Genomic DNA, 20,541 nt, shown 5'->3' with positions numbered 1-20,541 from the left:
TCTTTTAAAAAATAAAAATAGAACTACCCTATGATCCAGTAATCACACTACTGGGTATTTACCCCCAAAGATACAAAAACATTAATTCAAAGGGATATATGCACCCCTGTGTTTATTGAAGCATTATTTACAATAGTGCAATTATGGAAGCAGCCCAAGTGTCTATCGATAGATGAATGGATAAGGAAGAGGTGGTATATATATACAATGGAATATTATTCAGCCATAAAAAGGATGAAATCTTGCCATTTGTAACAACATGGATAGAGCTAGAGAGTATAATGCTAAGCAAAGTAAGTCAGAGAAAGAAAAACATCGTATGATTTCACTCACGTGGAATTTAGGAAACAAAACAAATGAGCAAAGGAAAAAAAATAAGAGACAGACTCTAATTATAGAGAACAAACTGATGGTTACCAGAGGGGTGGTGGGGGGAGATGGGTTAAGTAGGTGATAGGGATTAAAGAATACACTTACCATGATGAAAAAATTAAATAAAAAGAATATTCCAACAACTAGATCTGAGTTTTGAAGAGGCAACAGAAATCCCAGCAGCTAGAGAAAGGATTGGTAATTAAAATATTTGCTTGCCTAGTACAATAAAATTGCTGACAGAGAATGGTGAATACCTGAGTTAAAAATTAAGAGCACATAAGGAGATCTAAATGCAGCATGAAAAAAGATCTCTTGGAACTTAAAAAACAATGTGGAATTTGAATTCAAAATTTAGGGAAGAAAAAGAAACAAATGCAAGATTGGTAATAAACACATTCCAGAAAAAAGAAATGGTTGCTGAGCTGAAAACTCTGAAGATTGCATATTGAAAGAAAGACTGCATATTGGAAAAGTCCCTGAGTTTTAGTTTGGATTGATAAAGCTCCTAAGAGGAACTTAAGAGTATTCAAAAGATCTTATCCTATTAGAGTAGAAGCATAGGGGAATTACAGGGTGGTAGTGGAGGAAACCATAGTCTCATTAGGAGAAGTAGGTCTTATCTTGCTTACAAATACAGGGTCATAAGTTTTTTACTAAGAGCAGAGAAAGATGATAATGCTTAATGACATTTAAAAAAAAGGAAAAGCAGGGACTCCGGGGTGGCTCAGTCGGTTAAGCGGATGCCTTTGGTTCAGGTCAGGCCCTGGGGCCAAGCCCCGCATAGGGCTCCCTGCTCAGCAGGAAGCCTGCTTCTCCCTCTCCCTCTGCCTGTCACTCCCCCTGCTTGTGCTCTTTCTCTGTCAAATAAATAAATAAACGAAATCTTTAAAAAAAAGAAAAAGGAAAAGCAGAGTCATCAGATTTTCAAGGAGGAAGAGTGTAGTGAATAGCAATTTGTTGAACCAACAAAACAAGAAATATTGTCAACGAAGTTATCAGTCATTACACTAAATGAGAATGGACTGAATTTATCAACTGAGATGTTGGCTTAAAAAACAAAAGATGGCTAAATGCTATTTACAAAAAAAAAAAGTTGAAGAGAAAGGAATATGAAAAACCCAAGTGAAGGCAAACTCACAGAAATCAAGATTGTCAACATCAGATATTATTAATAGTAAATAGAATAAACTCTGACAAAAGGCAAAATCAATGAAAATACAACAAGCATAAAACCTGTACACACTAGACTACATGGCCACTAAATCTATAAATCAAAATCAAGAAGATGTAGATCAAAATAGAATTACAGCAGGAAGTTTCAACAGATAGCTCTCAATAGGCAGATCCAATATGTCTAAAATGAATAAGGACATAATGCGTTAAAAAATACAATCAATACACATGTAATGGTGGAGTAGATAAGGAGAAAATCCTGCCTGTATTAAATGTAAGCATGACACAAAACAGAAGCACACGATTATACTAGTTACTGTGTGGGATGGGGGTCGATAGAGATAGGTTAAGGTCATTATCCTCAAAGAGCTTACAGTCTAGTTGAAAAAAATAGATGAGATGAACAAATACATTTTGGCCTGATAGCTGAACACAAAATGCTAAGAAAACATAGAGGAGAGAGGGATTGCTATCTAAGATGAGGTAGGGCACCAAAAAACTGGGGAATGCTGGCTTTTAAGATGAAGCCTTAGGAGTAGATTATGAGTAAGCCTGTTGACCAAAGAAGTGAAAAGACATTTCATCCAGAGTGCTCTGAATATAGGACATCCGGAGGAGAGAGAAATTGGAATTCATGCCCTGCAGATATGACCAAAGTCTGTTATTAGGATGGAGTAGGATTGCAGGTGCTAAAATGGCAGACAGAGCACTTAGCATCAAAGATACACTTACCATATCATAGGTGTAACCTTGAAAATTTTAAACAGTGAATTGACAAGATTCACAAATGTGGGGGAAAGACTAGAAACAAGGAGGCAGTAATTCATGTAAGAAATGATAAACACATGAAAGAAGGAGAGAGAGAGCAAAGTAGATACAAGTGGTAGAAAGGAGGTAAAATTCACAGGAATGCTGACTTAGATATGAAAGCACAATGAGGAGTCATGAATAAATTCCAGGTTTCTGGGTTGGGCAGTGCATGAATTGTGATGCTGTTCACAGAGGTAAGTAATAAGAGAATTGTGTGTTAGAGATAAGATGGTGACTTCAGAGTGGGATATGTGTTGGATATGTTTGGTTAGGATACCCATGTGGCAATGGCAGGTTCAGTCTGGAGCTCAGGAGCAAAGCCTGGCCTAGAGAGACAGATTCAGCAGCCATTGGTGTGTTGACAATAAAGTTAGGAGAGTAGGTGAGATCGGTTAGGCATGGTGTTTATGTAGTGAAAAGGGAAAAGCATTGAGAACAGAAGCCTTTGAAATACATACTTTTAAGTGCTAGAAAAATACAAGGTGTCCAAATAACTGTTGACTTTTGCCAAAGCAATTTTGTTAGAAGGAACAGACAGAACAAAATTGCAATGATTTAAAGAGAGAATTGGAACTAAAGAATTCTCTACGGTAAATCTTAGGACATAGATGGAAATTAATACTGAAAGTAAAGTTACCAGTAGCACAAACTGTTACCATGTCACCTGAGTAGACCAGCTGTTACAAAGTCTTATAACTTCCCTGAAAAGTTCTTAAGATTGTTCATAAGAGTTTATAAGATTGAATAATTCATTTAGATTTTGTTAATCAGTAACAGGCAGGAAACTACAGATGTCACAAATTTCTGTAGGTGTAAAACCACTAGAAGAATTGTTCTCTCTCCTCTCAAAATTGTCATGCAACATTACTGATGTTATCAGTAACTTTAATAACTGTTTAGAAGCTAAGTTATAAACCTTCTAGGTAATGTAGACCTTATTATAAGAGTTTGCTGTTCCATTCAGTAAATTCAACTTTTCTTAGAAGAAATGCAGCATTTTTGTAACACATTTTTCAGTAGTAATCTGAAGCTTCTAAGCAAACTATGCTGGTCCAGTACTTTTCTTATCTAGGAGGAAGTAAGCATCTCCAAGAAGCAATTTATGTCCATATGAATTGACCAAAAATTATAATCTCTGCTGGTTTCCAAGATTCTAAGAGAAATTGATATTTCAAACAAAGTCAGTTTTCTGTGCAATTTCAGAACGAATTTCAGTACAAAATCATAAATTTCACTTATAATTTTCAGTAATAAATTCAAGCAAATAGGACACTCACACTTTCATGTCACCTTCTCTGGATACTCTGCCAGAGTGTCACTTCCTTCAGATTATATTTTAGCCAACTTACTTTATTTAGGTTTCCAATTTTGCCATCTTGTGGATTGAGTTTATGAAATTTATCCCATATTTCATAATCAAATACATAAAAATTTAGAGAAAAAAGAACTTTAGATTTCTCTATATCAGGATAGATTATAAAAAGTAATTTTCAGGAGATTTGGGGGGAATAAACACACAGTCTTACTTCAATAACGTACCAACAGTGATCTTTAGCAAAAATTACTTATTTCCCAACCTGTGTTTTCTCATCTCTAAAGTGAAAATAATTTCTACTTTGTAAGTTTGTCTTGAGCAGTGAATGAGGTAACTGCCTAGCCCTGCATAATGATTTTGTTTCTCCAAGTTAATAGTCAATGCTGAGATTACCAAATTTTGATGATTCTGTGTTCTAAATTGGTGTTTACATGTAAGTTGTTTTTTATATGGGTTGAACTATATGAACTAGACTTCTGTAAATCAGAAAGAAATGATTCTGCCCTGTTGATTTTAATTCCATGCAGCGATGGCTTATTATGAGTTCAGCAAGTTGAAATAATAATTGTAACTAATGTTGTGTGTATTCCATTAGATCTTATATCCTGCAACCTTGCTAATTCATTTATTCTAGTACTTTCCTTTGTAGATTCCATCAGGTTTTCTACATAGACTGTTCTATCTGTGAATAAAGACAATTTTATTTGTTTTTATACCTAGGTGCCTGTTTTTCCTTGTTTTATTGCACTGGCTAGAATTTGAAATATAGTGTTGAATAGAAGTGATGAGAGCAGACATCTTTGTCTTGTTTCTGATCTTAGGAAGAAAGTATTCACTCTTTCACCATTAAGTATGATGTTAGCTATAAAGTTTTCCAGTTGAGGCAGTTCTCTTCTACTCTTTTTTTTTTAAAGATTTTATTTATTTATTTATTTGAGAGAGAGAATGAGATAGAGAGAGAGAGCATGAGAGGGGGGAGGGTCAGAGGGAGAAGCAGACTCCCCACCGAGCAGGGAGCCCGATGCGGGACTTGATCCCGGGACTCCAGGATCACGACCTGAGCCGAAGGCAGTCACCTAACCAACTGAGCCACCCAGGCGCCCAGTTCCCTTCTACTCTTACATAAGATGTTGGATTTTGTAAAATACTTGTTCTGCATTTATTGAGATAATCTTGTGGTTTTTCTTTTTTTGGTCAAATGTCAAACTAATCTTGCATTCCCAGGATAATTGTACTTGGTTATAATATATTTATCCTTTTTATGTATTTTTGGATTCTGTTTGCTGAAATTTGTTGAGAATTTTTTGCATCTATGCTCAGTTAAGATTATTGGTCTATAGTTTTCTTTCCTTGTAATGTCTCTTTTAATTCTTGTTACTAGAGTAATTCTTGCTAATAGAATGAATTTAGAGGGATTCTTTCTGTTTCAATTTACTGAGAGAGTTTGAGTAGAATTGGTATTATTCTTTTCATTAACTGTTTGGTGGAATTCACTAGTGAAGCCATCTGGGCCTGCTGTTTTCTTTGTGGGGGGGTTTTATTTACTAATTTAATTTTTTATAAATATAGTACTATTCAGGTTCTTTATTTATGAGTGTGCTTTGGTAGTTTGAATCTTTTGAGAAATTTGTCCATTTAATCTAAGTTGTCTAATTTATTGGCAGAAATTTGTTCATAATATTTCCTTATACCTTTAAACTGTGGAGAATCTGTATTGATGTCACCTCTCTTATTCATGATACTGGTAATTTGTGTCTTCTTTTTATCTTGATCAATTTGGTTATATGCTTGTCAACTTTATTGATTTTCTTCTCTTAATGAGGATCTGAATAAGGTGAAGGAGTATGCGCTATAAAGGTCTAGGAAAAGGTGGAGGGAACCACCCTTGCATAGTCCCTGGAACGGGAAGAACTTGGCATTTTCAAAGAGAATAAACTGAGTGGTCAAGAGCAGAAGCATGGAGAGCAATTATGAGGCTATTGCCATAATACAGGTCAGAGAAAGATGATGATGGCTTAGACTGCTTACAATGGCTAACAAGATGGTGCAAAGTGGTTAGATTCAGAACATATTATGAAGGTAGAGCCAGTAGGACCAGCTGATGACTTGTGTACGACTCCATATACAAAAGGTATAAATGGAGTCATGGAGAAGAGTCATAAATTATGCTTAGTCATAGGCCTGAGTTTATGTGGTTAATGGTAGCTTTGTGAAATAGGGAAGATTAGAACGACCAGATTTGGGCTGTCACAGGAAAGGTGGGATGAAGAAAAGGCATCAAGAGGTCTAATTTAGACGTAGTGGAGAATTTCAATGACTAGTTGACTCATAATTTTTTTCTATTGTATGTATTTTCCATGTTTTCTTAAGTTATCCAGGCAATTCACTCTTTACTTTGTAAAGATTGTCTGTCTAAAGAAACCACTATGTAGGAGATATTCAGGATAGAAGAAGCAATGCTTGACAGCTACATTGAAATTTTAATATGCTAGGAAATAGAAGAAAGAGAGAAGTGTGTGAATCTTTTTGTGCTAAAGACATTAGTGTGAAGTGATCAGATTCAGGATATACCTTATGTTAACAAACCTTATAGAGAAATTTATAGGTCATGTATGTAATGTGAGTAACCAAGGTGAACTTCCTTAATCAGATTAAAACAGTATTCTGAAGTTATTTAATTTGTTGTTCTTTTGTGAAGTTCTTTGTATATAAATCAGATATTTGAGGCAACTCAGGAAGATTGAGCCCAGGATCCCAGACCTCCTTTAAAAGAGACCATGATACTAAGTTCAGCCCACGTAGAACTAATAGAATCTTTCTGGTATCCGTTGTAATAGAACCAGAAGCTGACTAACTTCCAGAAGGAGAGGAATTGAATCTCTATTTTGAGAAATGATACGCTAGAGGGGAACCACTGTGCTCTCTCAGAAAATAGTCTCCGAGAGTCTGGCTAAACTATTAAAATATCTCTTTCTTGATTAGAGTAAGACTCCAAGTCAGGGTAAAATTCTTTCAGGCTTAAACTAAAATAGAATCATAATGGACGACATTAAATAAGAGAACATTTTAAACTTTTATTTTTATTAAATGTAATAAATAAAATATAATAAGCATTTAATAAGTATGAGCAATGCTGAGGTGACAGGGACCTTATTTGTGTCATTCATCACTATATTCCCAGAATAAGCATTGTAGGTACTCTGATAGTTTTCTATATGAATATGTAAATTAATGAAAGTTCATATTAGAAAGTATGGCCTGTTTAGTGATTTTTTTTAAATACATCTCTTCACTAGAGGGTGCTGTGTAAGCATTCAATACTTTAAAAGTATCTTCTACACATTTACTTACTGGGAAATTGGATTTTTAAATCATCTGATTTATTAAAAGCTTTCATTTCCTTTGCTTTCAAAACAATACTTTGGTATTGGATATGGTAAAATTCATGAAACTGAGTAGCTGTTAATGGCAGCATTGACACAGATGCTTCTTTTCTTCCTCCTCTTCAGGAGACTTATGACTCCAATCATGTATGCTGCCCGAGATGGTCACCCTCAGGTTGTTGCTCTCCTTGTTGCTCGTGGAGCGGAAGTTAATATCCAGGATGAGAATGGTTATACTGTGAGAACTGATTGCACAATGTTCCTTTTTATATCTTGTCATTATCAGTAGTCCACAAAAAAGTTTTTAAGAAGTAAAAATTACAGAGGGACTGGGTTATAATTGCTGTTTGGTGAAGAAAACAGCTGAAATGGAAAAAAAGGGAATGAACTTTTTTCTTTTTGCCCTCACCCTTGACACAAGAAGCTGTAACACACAACAAAGCCTGGGTTCTGGAATACACATAGAATTCGTTTTGACAGAAAACAGTTCAGTGATTAGCAGATAAATTATTTCATTCTATAACATCACTTGAATATGTAAAACATTATTTGATTTTATAAAATCAGTGAGCAATGGCAGTCTGCTTTGCAATTACAACTTTGGAAATATATTTACATTATACTGTAAAATGAAGAGATTGCATCATTCTGTTAATTAACCATGTTCAATCTTTTATTGTGCCATAAGTACTGTTGAAAAGTTTTCCTTTCTGTCTCATATACACTCCCTCTCTTTAAACAATCTTCTTTTCCCCCACTTACAGGCTTTAACATGGGCAGCACGTCAGGGTCATAAAAATGTAGTTTTGAAGTTGCTTGAACTTGGTGCTAATAAAATGCTACAAACCAAAGATGGAAAGACACCAAGTGAGATTGCAAAAAGAAATAAACATCTAGAGGTATCCTATATATTAATTTTTCTATGGCATGTTATATTATTATTTCAGAACTTTTGTAATATTTTGTTAGAACTTAACAACTGTCATAATAGTGTATCTGGCTATTATTAAATGTTTAAATATGTAATTTTCCTTCGGCCAGGTAATGAAAACTTTATTTTACTAGAGTATTCACTTTTACTAAATAAGAGGCATTTATAATGTGGTAATTTAAAAGCTATATAAGGAAATAATAAAGTCTTATTCTGGCCCTAGAAATAAAATTGTAATAGGACATTTAACAATTCAAACTGGTCCAGACTTTTAAAAATTAACTAGTGTTTTGAGAAAGCTAGTAAAAAGCCAAAATTTGAACATGTAATTAAAATGTTGTTTTTTAATTTTAATTAATACATATTAAACATTTTAAAAATTAAATCCTTTAAGCTATATTACTCCTATACATATAACAAGGCATATAATAAAGTGATAACATACTTGGGTAGATGATCTACTGTCATTTATATATTAAACTCAATAATAAATATTTGCCATACATTAAATCACTTTATTGATATAAACTTTTAGTCTGAGTATTAAAGCTTTTGACCAAAGGCCTGTAATTTCTAAGCAAGGATCAAATACAGTACAACTGTAAAACTAACATACAGTTCAAGAGCTTCTAAACCTGAGTTTCTGAATTTGAAAGCATGTAACATTCGAAAAGTTCCATCACATAATCAGACCATGCCACTTTTACTGCATGGAAAATAACTTTCTCTATATTTTAAGCCATCTGATAAATATGCCTTTCATTTTCTAACTCAAATCTGAATTTCCAAAATTATTCTAGAATAATTACTAATTACTAACGCCCTGGGAAACTTCAAAAAGAAATTTACCATTTTTCTTCTAAGCTTTGAAAACTTGGAAACTTTTAATTAGTCTACTGCGTTATTAAATTTAGGGTAGATGACACTGAATTTGACATAAGAAATTTATGAACATCAAAGATTATTTTGTGTAATAAATTGTTTTTTAAAGAGACTTGATTTTGTGTTCTGGCTGATTATGTGACATAACCCTGACTTACTAAAAAGTTAGATTCTAAGTGTAAGTGATAGTATATTATAATGTTAACTGTATTTGAATGGCTTGTTAACTTTTTGCAGATCTTCAATTTTCTTTCTTTAACTTTAAATCCATTGGAGGGAAAGCTTCAACAGCTAACTAAAGAAGAGACTATTTGTAGACTATTGTCAACGGATTCTGATAAAGAAAAAGATCACATATTTAGGTAAATAACATGTTTTTATTTGACAAAATAGCTATAAATAAGCAAAAAATATGCATGTTTTTAGAAGTTTTAGTAAATGTGACACTTTAAAATATGATATTTTATACTTTTACAAGCATTTTTCAATATCACTGAGAAATGTCTGCATTTTAAATGCTTTTCTTCTCCAGAATTTTTGAAAAATTTTATACATGTGTACTAACAGTAATGAGACTAATTTCTGACTTTAAATAACAGTGAAATTTATTTCTTAAAAAGTCAAATATTATATTTTTGTTAGTGTTCAAACTGGACTTTTTTTTTTTAAGATTCTAATTATTTATTTGACAGAGAGAGAGACAGCGAGAGAGGGAACACAAGCAGGGGGAGTGGGAGAGGGAGGAGGAGGCTTCCCGTGGAGCAGGGAGCCCGATGTGGGACTCGATCCCAGGACCCTGGGATCATGACCTGAGCCGAAGGCAGATGCTTAATGACTGAGCCACCCAGGCACCCTGCAAACTAGACTGCATCTTGCTTACTAATTCTTTTTAGCAGATTTCTGATTTATAAGCTAAAATTAAAAATACATTGTTTGCTGAACACAGTTCAGTACATGGCCACAAAATTATTCTCTGCTTACCCACATTTAAAATTATTAAATCTTTACTTGTTACAATTAAAGAGATTTTCATGTATAGAGACCTCACAAGGAACATACATATAGGCAACTAATTTAATTCTTAGGAAAGATGAGCTACAGTTTATTGTCATCATTTTCTCTGTTTACTTAGATCTTCACTCAAGAAACCTTCCTTATTTCCTTGATATACCATAGGTCTAGTGTGTAAATTTGCAACTGTGTTCTATATAGGTTCATTCTTATTCTTATTCTCTCTCTCTGTATTATAAATATATGTTGATTGTGCATTTATAGTCTGTTCTGAAATTGACATTGCTATAAATATGTATAGTTCATATACAGCATTTGGAGATCTGGAAATATTTTTACATGGTCTTGGACTTGAACATATGACAGATTTATTAAAGGTAAGATTTTGTGTGAGCTACAGTGACTTACATATGTATGTTTATTTGTTAACTAAGTATTAATTCATAAGCATGCTGATACAAAAGTGCCAAGTACACTTTTCTCCATAATTTGTAGTAGATCCCATTTTAAACTTAAAAACATTTGAAAAATTTAATATTCTGGAAATTTATATAAATTTGAATCTGGCTGGAATAAACAGCTTTTACTCACTGCCTAAAACTTCATAGAACTCCTCCTTGTACGTTTAAGCCCTTAGTTTGTTTTTTACAGTTGCTGATCTTCCCATATAGAATATTAGAAGCATGATTTTCAGTCAAACAAATCTGGTATCAGATTCTTGTTCTAATGATTAACTGAAATGTTACTTAAATCTGTTTTTTCATAAGGATGATAATACCTAGTTTAGGATTGTCATAGAGATTAAATTAGATCATATGCCTAGCATTGTTACAGATACTTCAGATACGTATTATGGCATTTGAATAGATGACAGTTATCAGCAATTTAGCTGATATGAAGCAGTAAAGCACTATTTAAGATAGGCTCTCTTTAGGAATATGCACATTCTGTTTAGGTAGTTCAGAATTGGGCTTCATTGTATAATCTTGAAACTTCTTCCTATTTGAGAAATACTGAGTTATTGTTTAATATGCAGTTAGAAATTTAAAATATGCATAAAACATAATTTCAAATTTTATAAAGCTATCTTTCCCTTTATGTGAACAAATAAAAGTTGTAATGATTTTCTTTGAATCTGGGAAACTGGCTATGTTTGTACTTTTTTAGGTAATTATATATATTAAGACACTCTGCTGTCTACCCAGTAGTAGAGTTCTATACCTGCATATCCTATCCCCTTTTAGAATTGTAAGTTGTTTAGGAGGGTAGTATATAACTGACTAATTTATGACATTTGCCTACTTCCCTTTCTAATGTCTTACTTATATTGAAAGGTTGCATTTTTTTTCTTTTCTACAGGAAAGGGATATAACCTTAAGACACCTTTTGACCATGAGGAAAGATGAATTTACAAAGGTTAGTATCAGTTTCAAAAACTCGAGACATTCTTTCATATTTTAAGAATTCTGGATGCTTTTATTTTCTATTTTAAAAATCCTAGGGGTATAGACTGTTAAATGACCTTTTGCTAGGTTTTTTACTAGATACGATTATGGATAACCATATTTAAAATCTTCTGTTATAGTATTAAGTTGCTTTAAGAACATTTAAAGACTTAGAGTCTTTTTTTCCTTTAGATTATTCATGACATCTCAACTAAAACTGGTGCTTCATTTCTTAATCTGGAATAGTTTTATAAAACAGGTTACTTAGAAATAAGAGGTGGCTTTTTGTGTACGTAGGTATGCATATGTGTCATCCAAATACTGCCTTTTGCTAGGTTCTCAAAAAGATCAAGACCTATTATTTTGCCATCCACTATTATTAAGTAACAATTTGAAAATAAGCTTGGGAAATATTAGAGATACTTTAATAGAATACCCAAAAAGTAATAATCTTCCTCCATGAACACATTGGAAACTTGAAATCTTCAGTATTACTACAAGTCAAAATAAGCATACTACTTAGCTAAATCCAGGAGAGAAAATTTAGTTAACACTAAAGGTAAAGACAAAGGAAGACATAATCCTTATTTAATCACTGATAATATTTTAAATAATACTTTGAAGGAAAAATTATTTTACTGTGGTGGTTTTGGAAATTTTAATATCTAGTAATTTGCTTTTAGAATCCAATTTTGCAAAAAATTGGCTGTAGTCACTATATATCTAAACATCTTAATGATGTAACCTTATCAATCACAATTAAAAGCAAACCATCTATTTTTCAGTGTTTCTTATTTTTCTCAATTGTTTTTTCAAGATGTGAATTAATCAAGTAGAAAATGTCTTTACTAATATTGAATATTAAATTACTCAAGTATGACTGTCCTATTGTACCTTAAAATTATTTCTCCTTAGAATGGAATTACCAGTAGAGATCAGCAGAGAATTCTGGCTGCTCTTAAAGAACTAGAGGTAGAAGAGATAAAATTTGGAGAATTACCTGAAGTGGCAAAGTTGGAAATCAGGTAAAATTAGCATTAATATTGTTTAGAATCGGCTGTTCTTAAAAAAGAACTAAAAAGTTTAATTTTGATAGTTTCTGAGTCTTTTTACTTAATATTGTCATTTTCCCAAGGAAATGGATAGTTCATTTTACAATATATTATGTTCTGAACTGGGAGGTACTTTATAACATCAATTTTTGTAAAGGCATTTTACCAAAAAGCAAAACTGCATCTTCTTGTTAACTCACTTAGAAACATTCTTTTATTTTTTCATTGCATTTTGTTAAATGAACTATATGAGATCCCATGCTTTTTGTAGTATAGCTCTTATTCTCTTTAAATCATTTCAAGTGTCAAGTTGAAAATTCAGAGTAGTAATTTTTTCACTTAGGGCAATAAGAAAGTGTTTGCAGTGTAGCTCAGCTCTATTTTCAGCCTTACTCTTTAAGGAATTATGTGGTCAGTATATAAAGTTTGGTTTCAATATTATAAACTTGTCAAGCACTGATTATTAGTAATCTGAAACCTATTTTAAAAATAATTGTATTTGATTTTAGTAATATTTTGTGGGGCAGTAAATTGCTTAACCTTTAAGTGAAATAAATACAGAATCACAGGAAATTGCAAAGAGATGTACAAGGAAGTCCCATGCATTCTTTGCTCAGTCTCACCCAGTATTTTAAAGCCAGAAAACTGACACAGGTGATACAATCCACGTAGTTTATTTGCAGTTCACCAGTTAAACATGTGTTCATTTGTATGTATGTGTATAGCTTTATTCAGTTTTATCACGTGTGTATCTTCATTTAACCACTGCCACGAGTATGCTTAACATACCATTACTGTAAAGCTCCCTCATACTGCTCCCTTATAGCCACACCCATCCCCCCAATCCCTAACAACCAATAATTGATTATCCATCCTGATAATGATATTATTCACAAATGTTACCTAAATGGAATCATATAGTATGTATCCTTTTTTGATTGGCTTTTTTCACTCATCCTAATTCCCTTGAGGGTCATCCAAGTTCTGTGTTATAAAATATACTTACAAATGCAGAACTATCAGCACTAATGTATCCTATCTAAAAGTAACATTGCAACTATAATAAACATGAATTAAACAAATAAATTACTAATTTCCACAACATTTTAGGATTTAGAGAAGCTTTCCATGGGATAATTTAAATGATCCAGATTTCTCTAAATAGCTTATTGCAAAATTAAATTATTTCTCTTTATCTTTTTCCTTATAACAAGATGATCTGTATTCAAAATAATGCCTCATCACTGTTTCAGAATAACATTATAACTCTTAACTATTTAAACACTAAATATTTAAAAGGATTTCAGGTGTGAGAACTTAAAATCAGCAAAACTTCTTGAATCTCTGTTACTTTTTAATATTTTTTTAATTTATTGTCTCTGTGAAGGAATGAATATTCTAAGTTCTACATGATTAAATTGGAAATTAAAATTTTTAATGTAACTTATTTATATGATGGCAGAGTTGCCTGTAAGAATTTACTTTGTGGAATTTAATAGACTTAAAGAATGTGCAGAATCCTGAATGGTTCACTTACTAAAACTGCTGAATTTTTTAAAAAATATAACTGGCAGACATATATTCCAGGAATTTGACCTTGTTATTAAATCACAGACTTTGTTTACATGCTGTTATGAAAAAGGTTTTACTTCCCATTTGTTCAAAGTCATTCTTTAAAGAAGAAATTAGTCATTAAGTCATAAGAAAACTAACAGCAGGAAAAGTTGAACTGATTGATTATAATTTTCTGGTAATGTGACTTCAACAATCTAGCTACTGATTTATTTTATGATACTTTCCTTCTGTGTGTTAAATTTTCTAAAATAGTCTGTTACAAGAACACATATGCACAGTACGTTTACTTTTTTCTACACTTAGCCTTACTAGTTTGCAGAATTGGAGAATGCAGTTTAAAAATAATAACTATTCCATTACTACCTTGAGATACTTTGAACCGAAACAGTAAGCTTTCATCCATATCTTGACGTTTTCAACAGTTTATGTCCAGACCTTTTCTCTCAGCCTACCTGACATTTACTCGAGTATATCAAAGACATCTCAAAACTGGATCCGTTAAGGAAACTATTTCTCCTCCAAAAAGAAAAAGATACAGAATTTTATGTAAAAATATATTGTTCACATCTATTATTTATAAACATTCTAAAATTGGAAACTCTAAATATTTAACATCAGGGGAATGGTTGAATTACATTGCGTTAATATATTCTGTTCTGTCCTTCAAATTATTTTAAGACTTAATGTCATGAAAAAATACTCATAATAAGTATAAAAGGCAAATATAAAATGGAATGTGAGGTATAATGCCAGTTGTATATATGCATATGAAAAATAATGGAAGAAAATGTGTGCTATAAGAAAATACTCTGGAAGAAAATAGTATCAGTCATTATCTTTAGGTGGTAAGAGTAGTGGTAATTTTGGTTTTAATTTTTCCAGGTATTTTTATCTTTTATTTGAAGTACCTTTATTTAAGGTATAAATTTTTTCCCAACACTTCACATTTTTAAAACATGGTCTGTTGTTTTAGTTAGTTTACACCATGTCATGCTGCAGTAAGAAATAACTCCTATCACCCCAGAAAGTTCCTTTGTGCCTCTTTTTAATCCATCCCAATTTAAAATAAAATAAAATAAAAATAAAAGCACTACACTTTTAAAAAAAGAAATAACTTCTAAATCTAAATGATTTATAATAATAAAATGTATTTCTTGAACATCTGTATCATGGCTGCACCTGAAGTGGATCTCCTTCTTGTTATTATTCTGAGAACAGGCTGGAGAAACAGCCCCACCCTGGACATGTTGCTCCTGTGGCAGGGTAAAGAGAGATACATCCTAACAGGAGGCATACTGTACAGCTCTGGGGTGGGGAGTAGGCAGCTATTCACATAGTATGTGATGAATGCGTACTCTAGAGTTGTGATTTTTACAACGTGCCTGTCAATATTCAGTGGCCCTGAAAATTATGCATCACAAGAAAGGTATGTATTTTCCTTTTATTCATTAAGACTGTGTAAATTTATATTCAAGTACCATCTCTGTGAAGCATTACGAATTCTCTATTCCCATTATACTAAGTTCATTATCTCTCAGTTTTAGATGTCTCAGCTATAAGCTAATGTTAACATCTACCCTATGGGAGTTGTTAGGAGGAATTAAAAGAATAATAAATGTAAAATAACTAGTGCAGTGCCTTCATGTAATAGATACTCAAATATTGGTGCTTTTATATTCCTTCTTTATATGTCCCTTTGAATAATGAGATTATAATTGTATGTCTGCCTGTCATGCTGAAGCTTGAGATCCTCAAGATTGCAGACTTGTTTTCTTTGTATACCCAATGTCTGTTTCATAGCTAATACATATTAGATATTCTATAAATATTTTTAAAGAATCTAGTAAATATTATGACTAGACATTGAGTAACTAACCCAGTAGAATGAAGTAATTTGCTCATATTAGTGATTCCTATTTGTTTCCTCTCTTTAGTGGTGATGAGTTCCTCAACTTTCTTCTGAAATTAAACAAACAGTGTGGCCATTTAATAACAGCTGTACAGAATATCATTACTGAGTTGCCTGTAAATTCTCACAAGGTATTCTATAAAAGTTGTTAAGAAAAGTATGAGTGCTGAAGAACATTCCAGATAAGTTAATGATAATTCTCTAAACAGTGATCTGGTAAAATTGTATCTTTCATCTATAAAATCACATAAAATGTACATAAGTCAGTATGTTTAAGTATTACTCCTTTATATACTAATTAATTGAAAAACTGTTCTAGCTTAGGAAAAGGAAAATGAGTCAGATCAAAAATTATACTGATCTGTGTATTGAACTTAACATTTGTTCTTAAAGGGAATATAGTTGTTTAAAATATAAAGTGACAGGAGACCCAAGTGAAAGTTGAAACAAAACAATGTGTTGAGTGTTATTAAAAACCATATCAATATAAGGTTTCTTAATGAAGGAAAAGTTAAAGTGTAAGTGACCTGTAAAAGCAAACTTTTTTGTAGAGTGTTTCATGTGATTTGGTTTTAGCTATTTATCGTGAAAAAATCTTAATGTGTTTGTTTTCCTCTGATTTTTATATAACACTAATATAGGAGTTGTATCATTCTTAAAACCTTCATGAATTTATTTGTTCACCATAAATTTTATTATTACTAAATGTTAGTCTCCATAAAGTCATACATACATATATTTAGTAAATGTATTCAGGAAACTGATGTAACTATGTAAAATCACTAACTTCTTTTTGGTGTCAGAATTTATCCTGAACAAAAAATGCTTTTCAGTTACATAATTTAATGGGTGAGAATACTGTATAATTTTTGTAGATATAAAGTTGTAAAAAGTCATTTCCCATTCTTTAAAATTTAACTTTTGAAAATATTCACAGATAGTACTAGAATGGGCTTCTCCCCGGAATTTTACTTCAGTTTGTGAAGAACTGGTTAGTAATGTTCAAGATTTGAGTGAAGAGGTCTGCAAACTAAAAGACTTAATTCAGAAGGTATTTATTTAATATTAAAAAGGGGGGAAATGATGTACAAATAATATGTCAGACAGTGAAGCAATTCTGACAAGAGCAACTTAAGCTCCCACTAGACAAGTGGAAAAAGGAAGGAAGGAAGGAATAAATATAAGAAACAAACTTTGTGAGTCATTATAGGAATGCAGACTAAAAGAACAAGATCTATCATTTTCATCTTTTAAATTAGCAAGGTAGAATGATCATCCTACCCATTACTGGTTATTCACCAAGCTGCTATTTTCATGTGAGACTGGTGTCACATCCCCTTGCAGAAACAGTTGGGCAAGATGTGCCAAAGACCATAAAAATATTTGTATCTTTCAATAGTTTAATGATTCCAAAATTGTATGTGCCATAATGTCCTATGCCAGGAGAATGATTTAACAAATTATGGTACACCCATTTGTTACAATGATATGCAGCCAAAAAAAAATAATGAAAATCAAGTGTCAACTTGTTAAAGGTGTGAAGTTACATTTGTAAAATTTATTTACATATAAATATGCAGATGGGAAATTATGAAAATGACATGTTTATCAGTTCTGTTGATGAGATAGATTTTTAGAAGAAATACTCTATTTTCTAGACTTTCTTAAAGAGTATGGGATTTTTTGGTGGTGTTTCTGTATTCATATAGAACTATATATCTGGATTTAAGGACAGATGATTTTCCCCCCTTTAAGAAAATTGGCTATAACAAGATCCAGGTTGCTGAAATAGGGAACTGTGCTGAAGATAGGTAATAAAGGAAAACACTTTCATTTGACTCAGGAACTCACTTCTGAGTTCTCTTAGTCTATTTAATAAATATCTTTGGTATCTATAATATTTTTATGAAATAGCTGAAGTGAATGTTAGATTATGAATTAAATTTGTGTAGCTTCAACCCATAAGTCATTTGATATTTTCATTAATATTTTATCAAAAAAAGTTCTTCACAGAATCAACTTTATACATGTTCCAGGTAATTTGTCATCCTAGCTATTAACATGTGTTCAATTAAAAGGAGTCTTTTTAAAAAGTAAGCAGAAAATTATGAAGCAAATTTTACAAAATAATAGAGGAATAAATTTTAGATGGGGCAAATGAGCAGTATATCTCAGAACTCTTGTAGAAGATACCTCCTTTCTACAGAAAGAGGCATCTTAGAAGTTGTATTATCTCTGACATTTATTCATTCACAGGCATAAGAGGCCTGCTGTATGTCAGACAACTGTGCTACCCATTAGTCTCCTAACTATGCTCCTTCCACTTTCGTGTTCCCTTAATCCACACCACTCCTCAAACTTTCTCCTACGAAAATCTGGTTTTCTACTTTCTGAACTTGTTGACAACAAGAGAATTATAGCACCACTCATCTTCACTACCTTCATCATCTTGAGTAAGTGAAGGAAAATGGTATTGATTTTACTTAGCATGATATTTTTCATGAAGATCCAGGGGAAATTTGGAAGGACTATGTAAAGATACTTCCTGCAAAGCATCATCCTTTAATGTTTAGTGTAGGAAATTCCCCAAGACATCTTTTCCTCAGGATTGGTAATTATTTGGGTTCTCCAAGATGAACTAAAAACATTTGGGGCGGTGGGGCGGAGGGAGAGGGAAGAAGACTGAGATGAAATTAGAGCGAGAGGACAGGTTTTTCCTAAAGGAATGAAATTAAGAAACACTACTCTAGGGGTGACTTTGACTCTAAAACATAAATAATTCAATCAGGTACCATGATATTTATTTTAATAATGCATACCTATAAGGAGAAATTTTAGCTTTCTTTAGCTAAACGTAAAGTCTTTTTTCTGTGGCCTTCTCTACCTTGAATTTATACATTTCTATATAAGAACTAGCCTTGAAAATACATTTGTCGGTTTATAGTAATGGCAGATACAGTTCTTTGGTCAGGAAAGAATTTTTAAGCAAGCTATTATATTGGTTTTTCTGGATTAGTCTAAAGTAGTAATCACCATAATGAGATTTGATTTAGAGAACTGCGAAGGCTTCCAGATTTGGGAGTATGCTATTATGCCTGTTAAGCTTATGATACTTCAGTTTACCAATAATAACTGAAGCAAATAAAAAAAAATATGAGTTACCATAGATAAGTGTATGGAGGTAACAAAGAGAGAGGGTAGGAGAGGTCAAGGCTAGACTTTAACACCACATCACTCTCTTTCAAAGCAACACACTGACAGGCTCCTGTCAGAAAGGGTCATTCTAAGTAATTGGTTAATAAAAGGAATGGCTGTCTCAGGATTCAGTAAATGGAGCATCAGTGTCAAAAAGGAATCTGTTACTGAATGAAGCCATTTGGAAGTTAGGCCAAGAATACAGTATTAATGAGATTGGCATTGAAGTCTGTTTTCTGCTGTAAATTTAAAATTAATTTTGCAGGCTTTTTAAATTAAATATTTACACTGTAGATTTTAGATGTAGTTATTCTTGCTAATGTTGAAAATATTTATGTCACCACTCCAGCCCAGGATGTTTCTAGTATATATCACTCTATAAATGTGCCTGATTCTTTTTATCTTTTGAAGATCTTTTGGCTTCTGCTCATTCTCCCTCTTCTGCCCCTCCCCCATCAACTGTCTCTTTCCCCTTCTCTCTCTCTCTCATACACATACACACGTGGTTGGGTGCCTTCTTTAGCAACGGAGTTCTTATATGAGTATTTAGAAACTGACTGGGCCATGTACTTTCCTTGCTGAGAAGTCCTAGAAGAACCACTTAAGTTTTTGTTAGTATTTGTTCCTACAGTTATATTTAAATAAAGGATTAAACTTCTAGCAGTAGCATCAAATCTTCTAGTTTTTGTTAAATTTCATGTATTGTAGGTATACTATAAGAATGGTTCACTTTTTGTAAGAAATCATTTGATGTTTAAATATAGAAGGAAAAATAACAATTGTCATTGCTTGTAGGTAAAAATAGAAACATTCGAGGAACTTTATCTCCTGATACAAAAACATGATTTTAAAATTAATAATCTATGAAAGCATTTATTCTTAATGTGAAACTAATTTACCATGATAGGATCCTTAGGGGGAAAAAAACTTTTAAGACATATGTGTTCACTTTAAATCTTCCATGGAAATCTTGCATTGGCCGCCTCTACGTCAATTGAATTAACATGGATATTATATTTTTAAAAATCAAAGATATTTTCACTGTACATTAACTCTTTTCATTTTCTCATACTAAATATTAGTTGCAAAATGAGCGAGAAAATGATCCAACTCATATACCATTAATGAAAGAAGTATCTACGTGGAATAGAAGAATTTTGAAGAGGACGGCTATTACAGTATGCGGATTTGGGTTTCTTCTTTTTGTTTGCAAGCTAAGCTTCCAGAGAAAATAACCCTAATACTTGTTTTGAATAATGTATGTATAATTCACATTACCTACAGATGTTGCTTTTAACTGTTTGTGGCACAGTATAACTACATTATTTGCTGATACTCCACGAGAGAAGTTCTGAGAGCATAGAGCACAAAGTTTCTTTAGAAAATGGTTTGTTAGGGCGCCTGGGGGGCTCAGTTGGTTAAGCAACTGCCTTCGGCTCAGGTCATGATCCTGGAGTCCCGGGATCGAGTCCCGCATCAGGCTCC

General features: G+C 32.5%; 1 protein-coding gene across 1 annotated transcript in view; it reads left to right on the top strand.

Annotated features, from left to right (window-relative positions):
* ASZ1 (ankyrin repeat, SAM and basic leucine zipper domain containing 1) overlaps positions 1 to 20,291 on the top strand; it is a 47,475-nt gene extending 27,184 nt beyond the window's left edge. The window contains exons 5-13 of the mRNA XM_035021448.1: positions 7,183 to 7,294; positions 7,821 to 7,955; positions 9,107 to 9,231; positions 10,182 to 10,257; positions 11,240 to 11,296; positions 12,241 to 12,350; positions 15,887 to 15,992; positions 16,799 to 16,912; positions 20,139 to 20,291. Of these exons, the coding sequence (XP_034877339.1) occupies positions 7,183 to 7,294; positions 7,821 to 7,955; positions 9,107 to 9,231; positions 10,182 to 10,257; positions 11,240 to 11,296; positions 12,241 to 12,350; positions 15,887 to 15,992; positions 16,799 to 16,912; positions 20,139 to 20,291 (988 nt within the window). The remainder of the gene's footprint in view (positions 1 to 7,182; positions 7,295 to 7,820; positions 7,956 to 9,106; positions 9,232 to 10,181; positions 10,258 to 11,239; positions 11,297 to 12,240; positions 12,351 to 15,886; positions 15,993 to 16,798; positions 16,913 to 20,138) is intronic.
* The last annotated feature ends 250 nt before the right edge of the window (positions 20,292 to 20,541 follow it).

The sequence above is a fragment of the Mirounga leonina genome, unplaced genomic scaffold (genome assembly GCF_011800145.1).
Source record: "Mirounga leonina isolate KUSES-001 unplaced genomic scaffold, KU_Mleo_1.0 Mir_174, whole genome shotgun sequence".
NCBI lineage: Eukaryota > Metazoa > Chordata > Mammalia > Carnivora > Phocidae > Mirounga > Mirounga leonina.
This window is presented reverse-complemented; position numbering and strand designations above follow the sequence as displayed.